General features: G+C 40.4%; 1 protein-coding gene across 3 annotated transcripts in view; it reads left to right on the top strand.

The window, feature by feature from the left end:
* AGO2 (argonaute RISC catalytic component 2) overlaps positions 1 to 17596 on the top strand; it is a 54063-nt gene that overhangs the window by 25083 nt on the left and 11384 nt on the right. The window contains exons 1-13 of one of the 3 annotated variants that reach the window (XM_041420802.1): positions 658 to 776; positions 2455 to 2636; positions 3880 to 4016; positions 4150 to 4284; positions 5408 to 5495; positions 6219 to 6366; positions 6560 to 6679; positions 6810 to 6932; positions 8614 to 8747; positions 11027 to 11211; positions 13044 to 13203; positions 15706 to 15796; positions 16861 to 17055. In XM_041420802.1, the coding sequence (XP_041276736.1) occupies positions 2521 to 2636; positions 3880 to 4016; positions 4150 to 4284; positions 5408 to 5495; positions 6219 to 6366; positions 6560 to 6679; positions 6810 to 6932; positions 8614 to 8747; positions 11027 to 11211; positions 13044 to 13203; positions 15706 to 15796; positions 16861 to 17055 (1632 nt within the window). In that variant the 5' untranslated portion in view covers positions 658 to 776; positions 2455 to 2520. Of the gene's footprint in view, positions 1 to 657; positions 777 to 2451; positions 2637 to 3879; positions 4017 to 4149; positions 4285 to 5407; positions 5496 to 6218; positions 6367 to 6559; positions 6680 to 6809; positions 6933 to 8613; positions 8748 to 11026; positions 11212 to 13043; positions 13204 to 15705; positions 15797 to 16860; positions 17056 to 17596 lie in introns of those variants that run through there. The other 2 variants (XM_041420801.1, XM_041420800.1) reach the window with 2 other exon arrangements.

Here is a 17596-nt window from a genome sequence, read left to right as displayed (position 1 = left end):
CTTCAAGACCTATTCTTTTTAAGAATAGCTTTGAAATTTTTCCACAGGCTTAATGATTGTTCACATCCTGATAGTAAAATCCCTTTCATTTATCTCCCTTAGCTGCAAAATTGTCAACTCTGTTGCAATTTAGCAGTGGGTTGACCAGGTAGCATCCTGACATTTATTTGGGGATAGAGAAGAAAACAAATCTTGTATTTTGCTTTAGGATTTATCCCTAATATTAAAGGTCATAGTAAAATTCCCATCTAAAACTACTTTGTCCTAATTTTTTCATATTTTGCTTACTTTGCCAAACATGAGAGTGTTCATTTGTCCTCAGAAGTACAGAGTGGGATAAATAAAATATTACTGAGCGAGGAAAAATTCTGATTAGCAGTGCCAAAAAGTATATGTGAACTTTTCTATGTGGTATGTGGATTAGGGACATTTTTAAAAATATTTTCATGATTTTTTTAATAGGGTGAAATATTTAATTAAAAAAAAAAAAAAGAAATCAGGAAAGTTTTATTTAAACCTTACTATTTTAGCAGTGACTCCTAATTAACTCATTTGGAGTTAGACCCAGGAGCAAAAACTGTTTTGGGCCAAATTCAACAGTCACAGCTCTGCTAACTTTTACTGGTATTTGCAGTTGGGCATCTGGAATAGAAATCTTCAGTCCTGGGCCTTTTATTTCCACTGGGGACAAGGGTGCTGCAGCACAGGTTGCTCTTCATCTCCCATTCCATCGTGGTGACGGAGTTTTGTAAATTGATACCAGGAGAGGAGAAAAAGTAAAATTTTTTTTTTTTTTAATTTTTTTTTTTTTAGATTAAGGGCACCAAAGCATTCAGTATTCAAATGAGTTGTGTATTAGCAGTATTGGGAATAAGTATGAAGTGGTTGGGGTGGGAAGGGACTTGTAAGGCCACCCTGCTCCAAGCCCTGCCATGGGCTGGGACACCTTCCACTGGACCAGGTTGCTCCAGCAGGAATGATGAAACTTGATTTGGAGGAGAGGTTTAAAGGAAAATACAGGTCAGGTGTGACAGACATCTTCCATCTGCTGTAAATGAGATGCAAGTTGAAGACTTTCTGATGGTGTGGTGGAAAAAAAGACCTCATGGAAAGCTTGCAGCCTGTGTGAGCTGAAGACCACAGCAAAGTTTCTTTGCGCAGCTTTCAGCAGGGCTGACCTGGGCCAGGCTCACAGCAGTGACCCCAGGATTAGATTCAGTTCCCATTGCCCTCCCACAGCTGTGCAGCTCCTTCCTGTGCTCCAGTCTCCCTGGGGAATGATGTTTGTGCTGGAGGAGAGATTCAGCTGGAATATTAATTCTGTGTGCCTGCTATAGATGGTCAACTCATTTTTGGGGGCACACGGGAAGACTTCTTATTTGTGTTTTATATTTCCTTCCTATTTTTGGACCATAGAAGCAAATTGTTGCAAGAGACCAAATGCTGGCAGGTATTAGTTTGCTGTTAGCCACCTATTATTTTTGCTAATTACAGCTTGCCTCTTAAGTGAATGCCTTTTAGATTTAAATTGCAAGCTCCCTAGCAGAGCAAAATGCAATGTTTTTGTTTGTATCCAGCATAAAGGATACTTTGATCTTGTTATTTCTTGTAGTCACTCCCAGACCTCCTGATCATTTCAGACAAGCCTTAATTTTAGTCGGCTTAAGAACTTTGGTGCTCAGACTTCCTTTGTTTTAAGAAAGAGGAGAAATCAGCATTACAAATAATTACAAGTAATTGGCTGAAGTAATTTACTACAATGTAGTTTGCCACAGTTTTTTAGACAAAAAAATTCAAAGTAGGGCATACCATGGCAAAGAAGTGCCCCTGTTTCCTACCTGATACCATCACTGGCACTTGGAGTTGTAGTTTATTCTTTCTTTTCTTACTTTGAGACTAACAGTTTTGGCTTGGTGGCTTTTGTGGGTTTTCTGTTTTGTTTGGTTGATCGATAATTTTTTTTCTCTCTCTTTTAAAGCTCCTTTCTTCTCTTGTTTGTGCTGTGTCTGCAGCGACAGTATGTAAAGCACTCTGGTGCTCTCGAGAGCAAATACCAGAAATTCATGGATCTTGGCAGGTGGTGACACCCATGCTTTATTTTAGGCATGCAGGAGCTGACACAAGCAGCGATGCGCTGGGGCGTGTCAGGGATCTGAAATCAGGTTATGGCATCTTCACCAAGACCTCCCCGTTGATATGAGCGCCTCCAAATTCCAGTGTTGCCTCACAGAGGAGATAGCTGCCAGCTGGGAGGCACTCCAGGCTTCTGAAATACCCTTTGGGGAAGGTGGAGCTGTAAAAAGAGGCTGTAGCTAATGCATGGTGTTGCTTCATCCTTGCTTTTTGTCTCCTCCCCTGTTTCGTGGCATCGTTCAGAGGAATCCATTGTCCCTTCTGATTCCCCCCCTTCCAATGGAAAGAATCATCTTGGTTTGTTGTTTGGCATTGTTGCAGGTGGAGCTGGAGGTCACGCTGCCAGGAGAAGGAAAGGACAGAATATTTAAGGTGGCCATCAAGTGGATGTCCTGTGTGAGCTTGCAGGCTTTGCATGATGCTCTCTCTGGCCGCCTGCCGAGCGTCCCGTTTGAGACCATCCAGGCCCTGGATGTGGTCATGAGGCACTTGCCTTCCATGAGGTGAGGGGAAGCCCTTGAGGTGCTTCAGGTGTGACTTGGGAGCTTTGGTGGCTCTTTGGGCAGTCTGTGTGGCAGCTGTGGCTGTGTGGCAGTGGCAAGAGGCCATCGGTGCTTCCCTGGTCGCCTGCTGGGAGCAGGAGCCTCCAGCCTGGACACGAGAGCCTTTCCCCAGAGGTGTCAGGCTGGCCCCATGGTTGTGTGCTCCCAGGTCAGGGGGGCTCTGCCATCTCCCTCTTCCCTCTCTAGCCTTGGAGACGGAGGCTCTCTCCCAAGTGGGAAGTGCTTGAAGATGTGGAAGGGTGGATTTATAACAACTTCTTACCCCGTTCCTGTGTGTCCTTGCATGTTTATTGCCAATTTTGTATAAAGGTTGCAGTGCTAGGGGGACATTAATGTCACCCTGTGTGGATATTTTGATAAGAAAGGAAAACTTGGAAATTATTTCTTTGTTTTTCAAGTGGGACCTACAGCATTGTCAGTCACACCCCAGAGATACTGGGCTTAATTCTGCTGCAGTGACACAAGTCACTTAAGACCACTGTGCAAATTATATTTAATTAGAAAGCAAAGAACAAAGTTTAGTAGGGCTGAACTTTCCCATATTGTAGCTCTAAACAGGTAATATGAGTTAAATTTATGTAAGTGTCTTAAAATAGCCTTATGTTGACTTTATCCTCAAATTTAGGATAGAAAGCCATACAATTACTTTAATCAGGTTTTACAGCACAGAAAACAGCCCAGAATATCAGATACTTTTGTTCAGAGGAGCACATTGGCTCTGGATATGATTTGTTTGCTATTGAGTTTTCAGTACTTAATTATCAAGATGCAAGATGGATCAGGAATTGTTAAATCACTTACTTACCCTCACATCATGTCTATAATTCAGAGTATGGGGAGAGATTGTTACCTTGGTGTTTTAATAGCAGAGACTTGAAATTATTTTCTTATGGAGGCACAGCTGAAGTTTTAAAAGAATACAAATAAAAAGTCATTAATGCCTTTTTTTTTTTTGTTGGAATTAGTAGATATATTAAATCTGTACCTGAGTAGTAGCCAGTTTCTTACTGTAACAAGCTGGGTTTTGAGAGATGTAACCTGAGTTTTGCCAGGAATCTCAGATTGTTGGTGATTTTAAACACTGACATTTCTGTACTTTTGTGAAAAGGAGTTTGCATAAGTTATGACTTTATTGCAATTTTTGCTTTAGTTTTCTGATGTTAATTTATTTGGTTTCTTGCAGGTATACTCCTGTGGGGAGATCTTTCTTTACAGCATCAGAAGGGTGCTCAAATCCTTTGGGTGGGGGCAGAGAAGTTTGGTTTGGCTTCCATCAGTCAGTCAGACCTTCATTATGGAAAATGATGCTAAATATTGATGGTAGGTACTAGGAAGTATTTTCTTGTCTCTTCTTGCTCCTTAAAGGAAAGGCAAAAACTTAGTTCCATTTCTTGGATTTCCTAAGAATTTCCTCTGTATTGTTGTAACACACCATTAATGTTTTTGTCTGCAGTGTCTGCAACTGCATTTTACAAAGCACAGCCAGTTATTGAGTTTGTCTGTGAAGTTCTGGACTTCAAAAGTATTGAAGAACAACAAAAACCTCTGACAGATTCCCAAAGGGTAAAGTTTACCAAAGAAATAAAAGGTAATGAGGAAATTATGTACAGCTGCTTTATTCTGTCTGATGTGTTACCACTATATGTTCTAAATATTTTCTACAGCAGTTGCCTTATGGGAGACAAAAATTTCATATTTTTTGCTTTTGAAACCTATCAGTAGTACCAATCCCAGTTGCATTACAAAAATATTCCAGTTCCTAATCTGGTGATTTCTAAATGTTTACAAAGACTTGGATTTCATGTTTTATTTAATTACCCAATCTCAATTTTTTCCAATTACTGATACCAGGTTTTTCATATTTCAGATTTTACTAATAATTTAGCAGTGTGTTTCTGCATACTTAGGTATCTGTCCTACATATACTGTCCTGAAAGTAAATAACAAGTTATTCTAGTTGTAGTGACTGAATCAAAGAGAACAGGAGGAAGAAATCTTACTGGTTTTGTTCACTGAAGGCTTCCTCTGCAAAATGGAGATCCTTCCTTCCTGATACTCTTGGCAGAAAGCAAGCAACTTAAAAAAGAATAAATCCATAAATCTATCCTGCATCTTCCTTTCATGTCTCCAAAAAAAATCAACAAATTATCTTTGCCAAGTAGAAGTTAGCAAGAAAAGTATAAATAAATCCTGAGTTTGAAATGATATTCAGGCACCAAATTGCTTCACTGTGGCCTCATTCCCATGAGCTCCTAGAGAGGCTGTTTGGGGATTCCACTCCACCCACATCCCCAGTTCATTAGCTCAGGCAGGCCTGCAAGAGTTGGAGGTCTTACAGACCCCATATGTTTAGATAGAAAGTATAAATAAGGGGTTTTGTTTCAAGGAGCTTGTCTGCCCTTTTTGTCCTTTCCCCATCCTGGGCTTCCTTAGAGGTACAGCACTGGAATTTGCAGAATGTGCTCAGTGTCATCTGTGAGCTCTGGGGCCTTTGGGATTTCATCTTGTCTCTGAAATTCTGTGTTGAACTTTGGCTGAAGCTCAGGAGTTTTGAATTATAAGACTGTAAATTGCTGTTTGAGTTCTGTCTGGGCTGCCCTTTGGGGCTAATTAGAATGGCTTTATTACACTGTTTAGCTGGTCTTGTGTAGCAGTTCAGGACTGACACCTTGATTTTGGAGAAATGGTCATTTGTGCTGTCCAATTTTTAGGTCTGAAGGTGGAGATAACACACTGTGGACAAATGAAAAGGAAGTACAGAGTGTGCAATGTCACCAGACGACCAGCAAGTCACCAAACGTAAAGTATTTTCCTTCTTTTTAAGAATATGTTTGATCTCAGGTAGTATTTTTCTGCTTTTTAAGCATGTGTTTGATATCAGGCTGGAAAAATACCTTGTCTGACTTAGTGAGGTGGGAAAAATTACTTTGAAAAATGATGCTTTCTTTGGTTAATACCGTTAAATACACCTCGAAGTATTTTCCCAATTTTGCTGTTGTTTTGTTCTATTTTTATACTATAATGAGTATCATGGCATTTGAACCAAATGCTCTCCTTTAGATCTTGTAGGTTTTTTTGGTTGGGTGGGGTTTTTTTCTGTCATTTATGGATTTCTTTAAAATTGGAAGGACCGGGTGTCTGTCCTGTTTGTAGCCTGATGTTTCCCACAACTGGAAGAAAAAAGTAGTGCCAGTTTGGATCAGCCTCCTGATGTTGCTTATTTGCAATCTCTTTTTCCTCAGGAAATAAAGTTTCTTTTTAACTACCAACCAGAGATTTGCAGATAACTTGAATATGGAGACAGTGATTCCCATTTTTAAGGAAGCAATATAAGGAACAAAACTGATACCGGCTTTTTACAAGAAGATAACTGATCAGTATCTGAATCTGGTCTTTAATTGTTTGGGCTTTGTTTCATCCTCCTTCAATAAGCTTAACTTGTGCCAAGAAATGTACTGAGGAGCTGTGGGGGAGGTATTTTGCATGAAGTAATAGCTGCTTTCCATGTTTGCATTCCAACAGATTCCCACTTCAGCAGGAGAATGGACAAACAGTTGAATGCACTGTAGCTCAGTATTTTAAGGACAGGCATAAATTGGTTTTACGCTACCCTCACCTTCCATGTTTACAAGTTGGACAGGAGCAGAAACACACATACCTTCCTCTAGAGGCAAGTAAACTCATAGGGAATTCTGTATTTTGGGGCTGGGGGAAGGGAGTCAGAGAGAAAAAGGGTTCAAACCCTTGGCAAGTCATTTTTTGAGCAGCCGAATGTTGAGAAATTCAGTGGTGCATCAGTGAAAGAAAAGACATGAAACAACAGCTGCACTGTGTTTAATTTTCTTTCTGTGGGGATATTTCAGGTGTGCAACATAGTGGCAGGACAAAGATGCATAAAGAAACTCACTGACAATCAAACTTCCACTATGATTCGAGCCACTGCCAGATCAGCCCCGGACCGGCAGGAAGAGATCAGCAAATTGGTGAGTGTCGTGTCAAACACGAGGCAGGTGTAGGAATGGGCTTAATTTTGCTCACCTTTAGCAGGTGCTGATGTGTTTGTGCACTGCACACAGGTCATGGGCTTGGTTTTGTACATTTTGATCATTTCAGATGCGGAGCGCCAGTTTCAACACAGACCCTTACGTCCGAGAGTTTGGGATCATGGTCAAGGATGAAATGACAGATGTGACTGGCAGAGTCCTTCAGCCTCCCTCAATCCTCTATGGAGGCAGGGTATGTCCAGTGGGTTCTGTACACTCTGTAGTGGCTTCCAGCACCAGCTGTGATGGCCTCTGTAATGTGGTTATTTCAAATTAATTGTGTTGTGTGCAATCAAGGGCTGCCATGGATGTATTGTTCAGAATTTGAATTTAGCTTCTCAAAGCCCTTAAAGGTATTGGCTGATTTGCATCTCTTTCAATTGCTGTTTATTTCAGAAAGTAAAGCTGAGTTAAAAAAGCTTTTTTTTCCCCTCAAACACTCTTTCATTGTGTGTTGCAAGAAGCAGCCTGCAAATAGTGGTTCAAATCAATGTGTATGGGGAAGAACAAAGACCATTTCAATTATCACTGTATGTATTTGAAAATATGCTGAAATATTCTTGAACTTCTGGTTGGTTTTGAATATTTTGGGTAGAGCAATTTTGTTTAGGGTGGCTGTCTTGAGGTATCATCTCTATCAGCATGTCCTTTCCCAGAGCTGTCACTTCCTGTTTGGAATATTAACCCACAGGTTTTTATTTTACAATGGCTTTTCAGATGGCCCTTCTGACATAATCTTTCTCCTGTGATATCTTTTTTAAAAAAGCTTGAGAAACAGGATTTTCTATCAGTTATATACTGGGACTTGTTGCAAGATGAAAGCTTTAATAGCTGGGATAATTTCATTTGTGGAGGCTTTTGATGAATCTCTTCAGATCATGCATTGCCAGCTGGACATAATTCTGTCCCTGTGCACAACAGACTGGTGCCTCCAAACCCATAATGGGAGAGGATTTTGAGTTTCCTGCCTAAAATTCTTCAGATGGCTCAGGCAAATTAGCTCAAACTTCTCTTCACTGGCAGGTTAAGGTACCCCAGGCCTGACCCTGATTAGAGAGCTGCTTTCATGAACTATTCTGGCACCAGCAGATTGGGGGAATTTAATGGCAGATGGCGAGAAGCACTGCCTTCAGCACACACAACTCTTTGCAAAATCCATTATCAGATTCATGTGTGTGTCCTGAAAAATGCCCAGAAGCTTTAGTTGTTGCTAGGTGAGAAGGAAGACATCATGGTAACTTGTCTAAAGCATCTATCAGTATTTATTAAGGTAATTAACATCACCAGAATTACTTTAGCTGCTTTATTACATCCCTTGTCCTCTAGATAATCCATCCCAGTAATATCTGCTTGGTGGGAGAAATAAAAATGTTGGGCAGGTCCAAGTTGAATAACTGATTACCTTTCTCATCTTGTTCACATTTTTTCTGGAGTAATGTGAGTGACATTGAACCACTATTTGCCTCCACTTAATGATGTAAAATATTCACAGTACTTAAGTTAACTTTCCCTTGGAAAGTTCACTGAGCAGTTGTGAAGTCACTGTAGAAATTTAGGTTCTTGTTAATGTTCCATACCAAGCATGAATCTTACTTTCCATATGTAATTTCTGTTTGCTGCTGATAAATACAACCAAAGGCAATGATCAGCAATAAAAATGAACAATGTGAGGTTTTTTTTTCACCTGGCTAAGAAGCTGTCTTGCTACAGTGATAAAATGATTATTATCAGATGGATGGATGTTTGTACAGGGCAGAGAGCCACCTGAGAGTATAAATCACCTGCCACTTGGAGGGAAGTAGAAGCAAAGCTAATTTTTGTTCAGTATCAGTCAAGTTTGGCATTAAACATTAATTTTTACCTTCCACTTCCAGAATAAAGCAATTGCTACACCAGTGCAAGGTGTCTGGGACATGAGGAATAAACAATTTCACACTGGAATTGAAATAAAGGTTTGGGCAATTGCCTGCTTTGCTCCCCAGCGCCAGTGCACTGAAGTTCATCTGAAGTAAGTATTGTGTAAGGTGGTGATTTTATCATTCATTAAGGATGCATATGTCATGATTTCACTTTTATTAAGAAAATATTTTTGGTTAAATTGTTTAACATGTGGCAATACATCTTCTGTCTCTTTGTGTTTTGAATGATGCCAATCTAATTTCAATGCCAGCATCAGGAAATCCTCCAAATCAGACTTAAGGAAAACCATTTATGCTTTATGGCAGGCTTCTCACCAATGAGGTCTCAGGAGAGTGTTTAAGATAACAGAAATGATGTAATGGGTATTTATCACTGGGTGTTTCTCAGGAGTGACAGCTAACATGTGTGTTCTCTTACGTTCCTTTCCTGGTTATATGAAGTAGATCTATTCATGCAGAATTTCTTTAAAAGGAATTTTTTTGTCCAAAACCTGTTCCTCTTTAGAGTTTCTGGAATGTGCAAGTTGCTGTATTTGCCAGATGAGTAGGACTGGTTGTTCTGTTGACTTTAAGTGTTTCAATGAAACTTTCAGATTTGGTTTCTTTGTCTTTGGATGGGACACGGTTGTTCAAGGACTGTTGTTACAGTGACATCTGCCATTGGCTCAGGGAAGGTGTGCAGGCCCAGATCCATGTCTGGTCCCTCCTTCCAGGTGCAGCTGCTTTCCCTTCATGCATGGACAAGTGCAGCCTGTGGAGCTGCCCTGGCAGTGACTCAGCTGCTCTCTGGGAGGTGAATGCAAGGCAGGGATTGCTCACACCAGGGACATTGCCATGGCACTGTTCCTTCACATGGTTTACTAAACAGCTTGGGAATTTTTCCCTAACAACTGATGAGCAAACAGTGGGAATCTTTTTACTGCCCATTGTGTGAGGAAGGGAGGGACTTGTTCTCTTCAGGCACATATCAGGAACTGGGCTGCCAGAGAACTTTCCCTTCCATGATGTTGCTTCTAGTGGAAATGCTGTGTAAGCCAAGTTACTCAGTTTTGAGAAATAGGCAGAAGTCTTCAACATAATGAGCCAAAATAAAATTATTTGGATGGCTTAGAATGAGTTTGTATTTACCGTGAAAGGGCATTGGTTCAAGCCAGGAAAATGTCTGCATCCTGTTCCATCTTGTGGCCTCTTGTTACATCTTGTTGATCAAGTTGGAACTCGAATGCTGGTGATTCATTAGAGTAAACACCTTCAAATGCTCTAAAAGTCTTCAAAATCATCCTGCTTTACCTCTTGGGAACAGAGAGAACCTTTCCTCCTAGGCACTGTCCTTCTAGATGGGCTTAAAAAGGCTCAAACCCTGACTTTTTTCAGACTTGAATGTTGAAATCACAGAAGGGTTTGGGTTGGAAGATCATCTTGTTCCAACCCCTCTGCCATGGGCAGGGACACCTTCCCCTAGACCAAGTTGCTCCAAGCCTCATCCAGCCTGGCCTTGAACACTCCCAGGGATGGGGAGATGTTCTGCCACTGACTCTGCTGTAGTGGGTGCTTGTTTTCCAGAGGAAACAGCCATTTTCTGCAAGGAGCCTCAGGGCTGAAGCTCACAGGCTGTTATGATTCATGCAAGTTAACGACAGGTTTGGAAGAAGCTAAATCTCACACCCTCTCAGTCAGTGGTACCCTGGCACCCTGTGGTGGAGATGAGCAATGTTTTAGACAACTGGAGGGGGGTATCCACTCCAACTTAACAAAAAGGGCTTTTATCAGTGAGTTAAAAAGGCTTTCAGGTGGAAGCCTCTGAAGAAACAAATTAGGTTGTGTCCATATCCAACCACTTCCATCAAAGGGTGACTTTTTTTTCACCAGCCTAGGAGAAGGTTTGCCTTCACCTCCAGGACACACATTTTCTCTGCTATCTATGACATTGTGCATTATTATGGATGCTAAAGCAATTCACTGAGACAATTGCTGGTAATTTCTGTTGGTTGTTTTCTTCATGAGGAAAAAAAGGAATAACTCCAGCCCTTTTTGTGGTGGTAATACGGAATTATGTTAGAGCAGGCTACGCCAAATTGTCATTATTGCAAAAAGTATTTTATCCTGTATTTCCCATAGAAATAAGGTAGAATTTGCTTTGGAAATGAGGTTTTTTATTAATGGTGTTATTTATACAGCATATTTCATGTCTTGTCTTCAGTGACTACATAGGCATTGTCAATTAAAGATGCACATGGGGTTAAATTCCCAGCTCTTTGGACAGCACAATTCTGCAAGTTTAACAGGATTGTTCCATCAAAAATAAGATCAAAAATCAAGATGGGCTTTGACTACCTGATAATGTAATATATTTATGTGCCTTGTCCAGGTCCTTCACAGAGCAGCTGAGGAAGATTTCCAGGGATGCTGGAATGCCAATCCAGGGGCAGCCCTGCTTCTGTAAATACGCCCAGGGAGCCGACAGCGTGGAGCCCATGTTCAGACACCTCAAGAACACTTACACTGGGCTGCAGCTTGTCGTGGTCATTTTGCCAGGAAAAACACCAGTCTATGGTCAGTGAGTGGAAATGGTGCATTTCAGTCACAGTTTTGTGTGTTTTTTGTGAGAGGTTTAATGCTGGTTTAACTCTATAAATTCCAGTTAGGGCTGGAATTAATTTTGGGCTGTAAATTAATTTTGTTATTTTTCTTGTGCTGTGTTTTTTATATTAAGGCCTAATTGTTTTCAGTATGTTCTCTATGCTTTTAATTTGTTATTTTCCCATTCTCCCTGCTGGTTGCATTTGAGAAAGGCAACACAGGGTTTGGTGAGATTGATATGGATAGGCAGTGGATTATAATACAATTAATAAAACTTGTGTGCTGAAAATTCCAAGTGACTGAAGAAGTAATGACTTCAAGAACTCTGTACCTTTTAGAACACCTTTGCTTACTCACACAATCTCCCTTTGGCAAAAAATGTTAAGTGTAAGAGATTTCTGCCTATTTTTCTTTGAATTTCAATTTTTTAACTTGGGTTGCAAGGATAGAGGTGCACAGAAAGTGAAAATTCAGCAACCTAAATGTTTTTTTGGAAACACTGACAATTGGTGCATTTTACATGGCATACACACATGGGTTTTAGTATGTTTTACATAAACCATGCATTTTCCAGCTCTTCCTAAAGGCAGGACTGCTTTTTTTCCTGTCCTGCCTCCCTCATTTTTCACTTACCTTGCCCAGCTGGAGCAGCAGCCACTGTTTTTCTCCCATAGCTACATGGACTCTTCTCTGGTGGATCAGATCTACCAAGCAGCTGCAGATTTGTTTTATCCCATCCCTCACCATGTTAATATAGCACAAAATAAATTTCCATCTTTAATATTAATCTCTTACAAGATGAAAAGAGATTAAGCAAGGAACCTTAAGGAAGCAGTACTTTTTCCCCCCACCCTTGAATTCAGCCTGCAAAGGAGGTGGCTCATCTCTAATTTGTACAATAGGAATTCAGTGCAAAATGACATTTTTACTGTTCCTGTTTGGCATTAAAAGGGAATTCTTTTCCTCTGCTTAACCACTGAGGGGATGTGGTACCACTCTGATAGTCTTTCTTTGTCATTATCTTTAATTATAGTTATTTCTGCCCCCTCTAATCATTTCTCCTTATTTTCTCCCTACGCTCTTCCATACCCTGCATTTCTTTATTCACAATCTTGTCTTTTCTTCCCACCCTCTCCTGTTGCCAAAAAGGGGGGTTCATCTTCTCTGAGCCAGTCTTGGAGTCTAAATTTCTTCCCTGAGTGTAAGAGTATGTGGGTCTCTAAAAGTCTCGATTTTGTTGTTAACAATAGGATTTGATTTAACCTTTGGAATTGTACAGTACTTAGTGAGTTTCTTGGAGTTTTTATGGACCATTGTCTGCTAAGCTGGCCACTTTTCTATGCAAGTGATAAACTTGCAGTGCAGAACTGATAAACTGCTTGGCTGAATATTGCTCAGAAACTTTACTGCTAGGTTTGAGTTACTGTTCCAGTGTTTAATAATGCAACAAGTGCTCAATATCCTAATATTATCCACACTACCCACATCATTAGCCAAAGCTGATGATATAATGCTACAATTGTAAAATAAGAATTAATTTAAAAAATCTTAGTTAATATAAGCCAACAGTGCCTTTAGTTATTGCATTTAGGACCAGGTTAGGTGGAGCAGAGCAGAACTGGGGGAGGTTCTGGAGGCTGGGTGAGTTTGGGGGATAGGTTTCATTATGCTCCTTTAAGCTGAGCACCACTTTGCTAAAACTCCAGGTGTAGTTAATTGGCACTGAATTCAAGTCTCCTGCATGGTTTGATTTGCAGGAGACTTGAGTTTGATTTTGCTTTTTTTTTGTTTTTCTCATTCTGCAGCGGAGGTGAAGCGCGTTGGCGACACGGTGCTGGGAATGGCCACTCAGTGTGTGCAGATGAAAAACGTCCAAAGAACAACACCACAAACTCTGTCCAACCTTTGCTTAAAAATAAATGTCAAATTAGGAGGTGTAAATAATATTCTACTGCCACAGGGAAGGTAAGTTCATCTTTCAATGGGGAAGAGGTTTTTGTATTGCAAAGAGAATGTGAGACGTGCTGAGATAACTGGGAGCTTTTATCTGCAGCCATAGCACTGTAGCTTAAGTGACTCTTCAGACAAACTCTCTTGGCTTCTAATAAATAGTCCTGCAAAAGTTAGGTTATGAAGACAGGAGAGGAATCTTGTTTCTGTTGAAATTTATAGTAAAAGTATTGTTTGAATGATGTCTGACCACTGAAGTACAACTGTCACTAGAATGAAAAATCTCTAATATTCTATTTGCCCTGAATTTTCAAAAACAAATAGAGACCACCTAGAACAGTAGTGCCTTTTCTTTTGGTCAACATTCATCTCTTTGAGACTCCTAACCACAGTGGGGACATGAGCCTGCATTGAGCCATGGACTCTGCTCCATGGGCAGGGCAAATGTTGTGAGGCTGGCACATCCAGGGCCACCCCAGTACTCCGCCTTCATGGCAACATTTGTGGAGGAAACCTGAGAAACAGTGGGTTCCACAGCCAGCAAACTCAGAAATTTTGAGAGCAGAGTCCTCCACAAAAGCTGCTCCCAGACAAGAAGGGACCCTGGCTCCCTCAAAAACACCTGATCAATACCTGTGTTCTGGCTCAGGGATGGTTCAGCTGGAGCCTGGACAGCTGGAATGTCTCTGGGTTCCATGGCTGCACCATCAGACTTTCCCTCTTTGAGGCAGGGAGAGAGGGGGCTTCCCACCAGCTGGGGAGCAGTATTCTCTCAGCACCCAGCCTGTCTCCTCCCAGACCCCCATCCAGTCTGGGTGCTTCATTCCTGAGATGGGCAGTGGGGCAGGGTCAGGTTGTGGGACACCATCCCTGTTCTCTGGGGGAGATGTCAGGGTGGTTACCCAGGACAGTCCCACCTTATCTCTAAATGCTAAATAGATTAGGCCTATCAGCAACAGCAGCCATTGTATGATATCAGCATCTAGAAAAAAATTTGAACCCTTTGGAAGGTGCTGGGGTACATCCAGAGAAATGGATGAAGGACTGGGGAAAAACTCCCCCTGTATTGCTTCCTCACAATGGGCACCATTATTAATGAAACCCCACAGACATGAACTTAGCCTGTCATAGTTGTACAGCCATGTGTCCACATTCCAGAGAAAGCTTAAAATCCAGGATTTGCTCACCTTATTGACCTGTTGTGCAAACTGGATAACAGCCACAGTAGCCTTAGTCCCAGGATCCATGTTTAGATGAGCTGCAAATGGGAGCACAAAATGTAGCCACAACCATGTGCCAGCCAAACCAGGGTAAGTCAGACCACATGGTGCCAAAGGAGGTTTCTGTGTTCAGCACACAAAATTAGGTTAGCCAGAATCTCTTATTCCTTTTTCACCATTTCCTCTCATTGCCCTGGCGCCCAACATTGGGCACCAAAAACTGCTGGGTTAGGAGACAGGTGTCTGCCAAGGAAGGTGGGAGTTTTCCTGGAATGGAAAAGATGGCTCCCTCCATCCAAATTATTGTAACTTTGGGGGCTTTCAGGCAAAGATGTGGGTAAAGGAATAACAGTTTTTTACTAGAATGTACATATATATATATATATATATATATATATATATGTGTAGACAAAAAAGCAACAATAGCAGCAATAACAAAACCCAAACAACAACAAATTAACAGACACCCAGCTATTTTATTTTGTTTTTAAGTACGGTCCATTCATTATCTCTTAGGGAATAAATGGGAAGAAAATTCCCTGAGAGGAAAAAAAAAAGAACCCAGAAAAAAGCCTAATCCCCAGCATTATCTTCCAATTTCTTTTAAAGAAGGTCTGAAAAACAGATAAATTTATCTCCATAACCATTAAATCATTCCCCCACAAAGAAATTATGGTGGCCCAATATTTCCTGTTTGAAATTGTTTTATTAATGAATAGAGTAGAAGTTTAAAACCTGTGTTGAAGTGCTTTGGTGTTCCTCTCCTGGTGCAGTGGTTTAATATCTTAACCCAAAGATTTGTTTAAAACTTTCAAGCTTGGTTTAAAAAGAAATCTACTTTGGAAATAATAACTTTGATACCTACTGTTTTATGACTTCCTTAGCAAGACTGTTTGTTATTAGGAAAAATATATTTTTTCACAGCATCTGCATATGTGCACAGTTACTTAATTTTCTCAGATGTCATTTGTTACTAAGGGGTAAACTTTTACTCCTTTCTTTGGTCCAGCTGATAAAAACTGCAATTCTTCAAGTTAGAAAAAACTAGAGATATTTTAAAACTAATTTTTAATTAAGAGCAACAATTAGCTGTGCTTTAAAAATCTGCCTAAGTATTTAGCATGAGAACCTTAATCAGGATTTTTAATTACTGCCACAGAACAAGTGACCAACTCTGATCAAGTGCCAGTTATTGATGAATTCACTGGAGGAGTACAGATGCTGTTTATTTGAGTTTTAATGTACTTTATTAAGCATAAATGTTGCTGCTTTTACAAATTTCCCTTCTCTTTGCCAGACCCCCTGTATTCCAACAGCCTGTCATATTCCTTGGTGCAGATGTAACTCACCCACCAGCTGGGGATGGGAAAAAGCCTTCCATTGCTGCAGTGAGTAAATTGTGTCCTGCTCTTTCCCCCCAGCTCCCTCCTGCTGCTCAGCTCTAATTCACTTTATTGCTTTCAGTCCTTTTGTGGTCCATTGCTTCTGATTGCCTAATTATAGCATTATAAATTATTTTTCTGCAGGAATTTATTGAAACTTCAGAGACCTTGCTCTGATGCTAATTACTTAAATGTGTGTATTAGCTTGTAAAATGCCTGAGTTGCTGATACACAGAGGAGCTTTCCTGGGAGCTGATATTTATTAGCAGCCTGATAATGAGCTGGTGCATGTTTGAATCTGCTTCTTCAGCACTTAGAAATATTCAGAATTTCTTCATTGCTGATAGGGAACTAGGCTGGCTCAGCTGTGGTTTCTGGGGACTCAAGCTTCCAGAAAACACAAAATGTGCAGTAATCTCTTGGAAATGTACTTCTTAAATACAGGGAATGGTCTGTAGCTTGTGTTATGTCAAACACCTGTAGTGGTTGCTCAGGATTGTTTAATAATGAAGTTCTTTGGTGATGTTATGTATCTGTTCTGAAAAGTTACACCTGTGTGTCCAGGGAAAACCAGGTGGAGATGTGCTCACTTTTTTAGGTTTTTTTGTTTATTTTTAAGTCCTATGCCACTTTTACAGGATATGGATGTTAATGTTTAATTAACAGAAAAATTCCTTCCCTTGATAAAGGGTGTGGATATTTCTGTGATCCATCACCATTTCAGTTTGATGGATCCAAAAAACAGGCTTGGTGTCCCAGAGTTCCAACTCCTATGCAGCAGTCTGAACCATCTTAATGGTTTCATGGTATCAGTGCTCTAGACTGTATTTGAGTTTTTAAGTGCCTGTAGGTGCAAACAGGAAATGAGTCTTTTAGATTTAAATCAAGTTTTCTCTTTCAGCAGGGTGTGCTGCCACAGCTGGACTAAACCCAGAGCTGTTTCCAAGCTCATTTGAATTTCAAATACATCTTTGCCAGGCCAACCACTCAGTGTGCAAGACAGTGCAGTTTTCCCATGAAATAACCTTTATTTAAGTGCTCTCTGGTTTGATGCCAAGCATTTTTTCCAGGTTGTAGGAAGCATGGATGCTCATCCCAACCGTTACTGTGCCACTGTGCGGGTGCAGCAGCACCGCCAGGAGATCATCCAGGACTTGGCTGCCATGGTCAGGGAGCTGCTGATCCAGTTCTACAAATCCACCAGGTTCAAACCAACTCGAATCATCTTCTACAGGGATGGTGTTTCTGAGGGGCAGTTCCAACAGGTGATATTTTTCTTCTTGAAATTCTGATACTGTAGTTTTGTGGTTGTAATTGAATTTTAAAATTCCACCGCTGTGTGGTTGGAGTTACAAGAAGTATAACCTCAACAAATCTTCCCTCAACAAATTTGTTGGATTCTAACCAAGCAAGCAGGAGAAGTGTTTGCATACTTTTAATGTGCTTTTGAAAGTACTGTTCCCCTTTAAAATATTTTCCCTGACAGAATTATAAGTGAAAAGTGTAGTTTTAGGACTCAAGTTATGTTCCACATCTGTTTCCTGTTTAGGATATATTAGTCAGACTGTATCCCATAGAACTTGGGCAGTAAAGAAAAATCGTTGGTTTTTTTAAAAGAGAATTAATAAATACTGGATCAGTATTTATTAATTTGTATTCTGATAAAACTCATCAGATCCTTTGTCGTATTTATTTTGTTTACTTGCTAGTACCATATTTTATGGAATATTTTTCTATATATTTTGAAGACATTTATAAGCACTTTTCTTTCCAATATTTATGTATGTAAATAAAAGATACAGAATT

This window comes from Onychostruthus taczanowskii, unplaced genomic scaffold, assembly GCF_017590055.1.
Source record: "Onychostruthus taczanowskii isolate IOZ18803 unplaced genomic scaffold, ASM1759005v1 scaffold66, whole genome shotgun sequence".
Classification (NCBI taxonomy): domain Eukaryota; kingdom Metazoa; phylum Chordata; class Aves; order Passeriformes; family Passeridae; genus Onychostruthus; species Onychostruthus taczanowskii.
The sequence above is the reverse complement of the archived record's forward strand: the minus strand, read 5'-3'. Positions and strand labels throughout refer to the sequence as shown.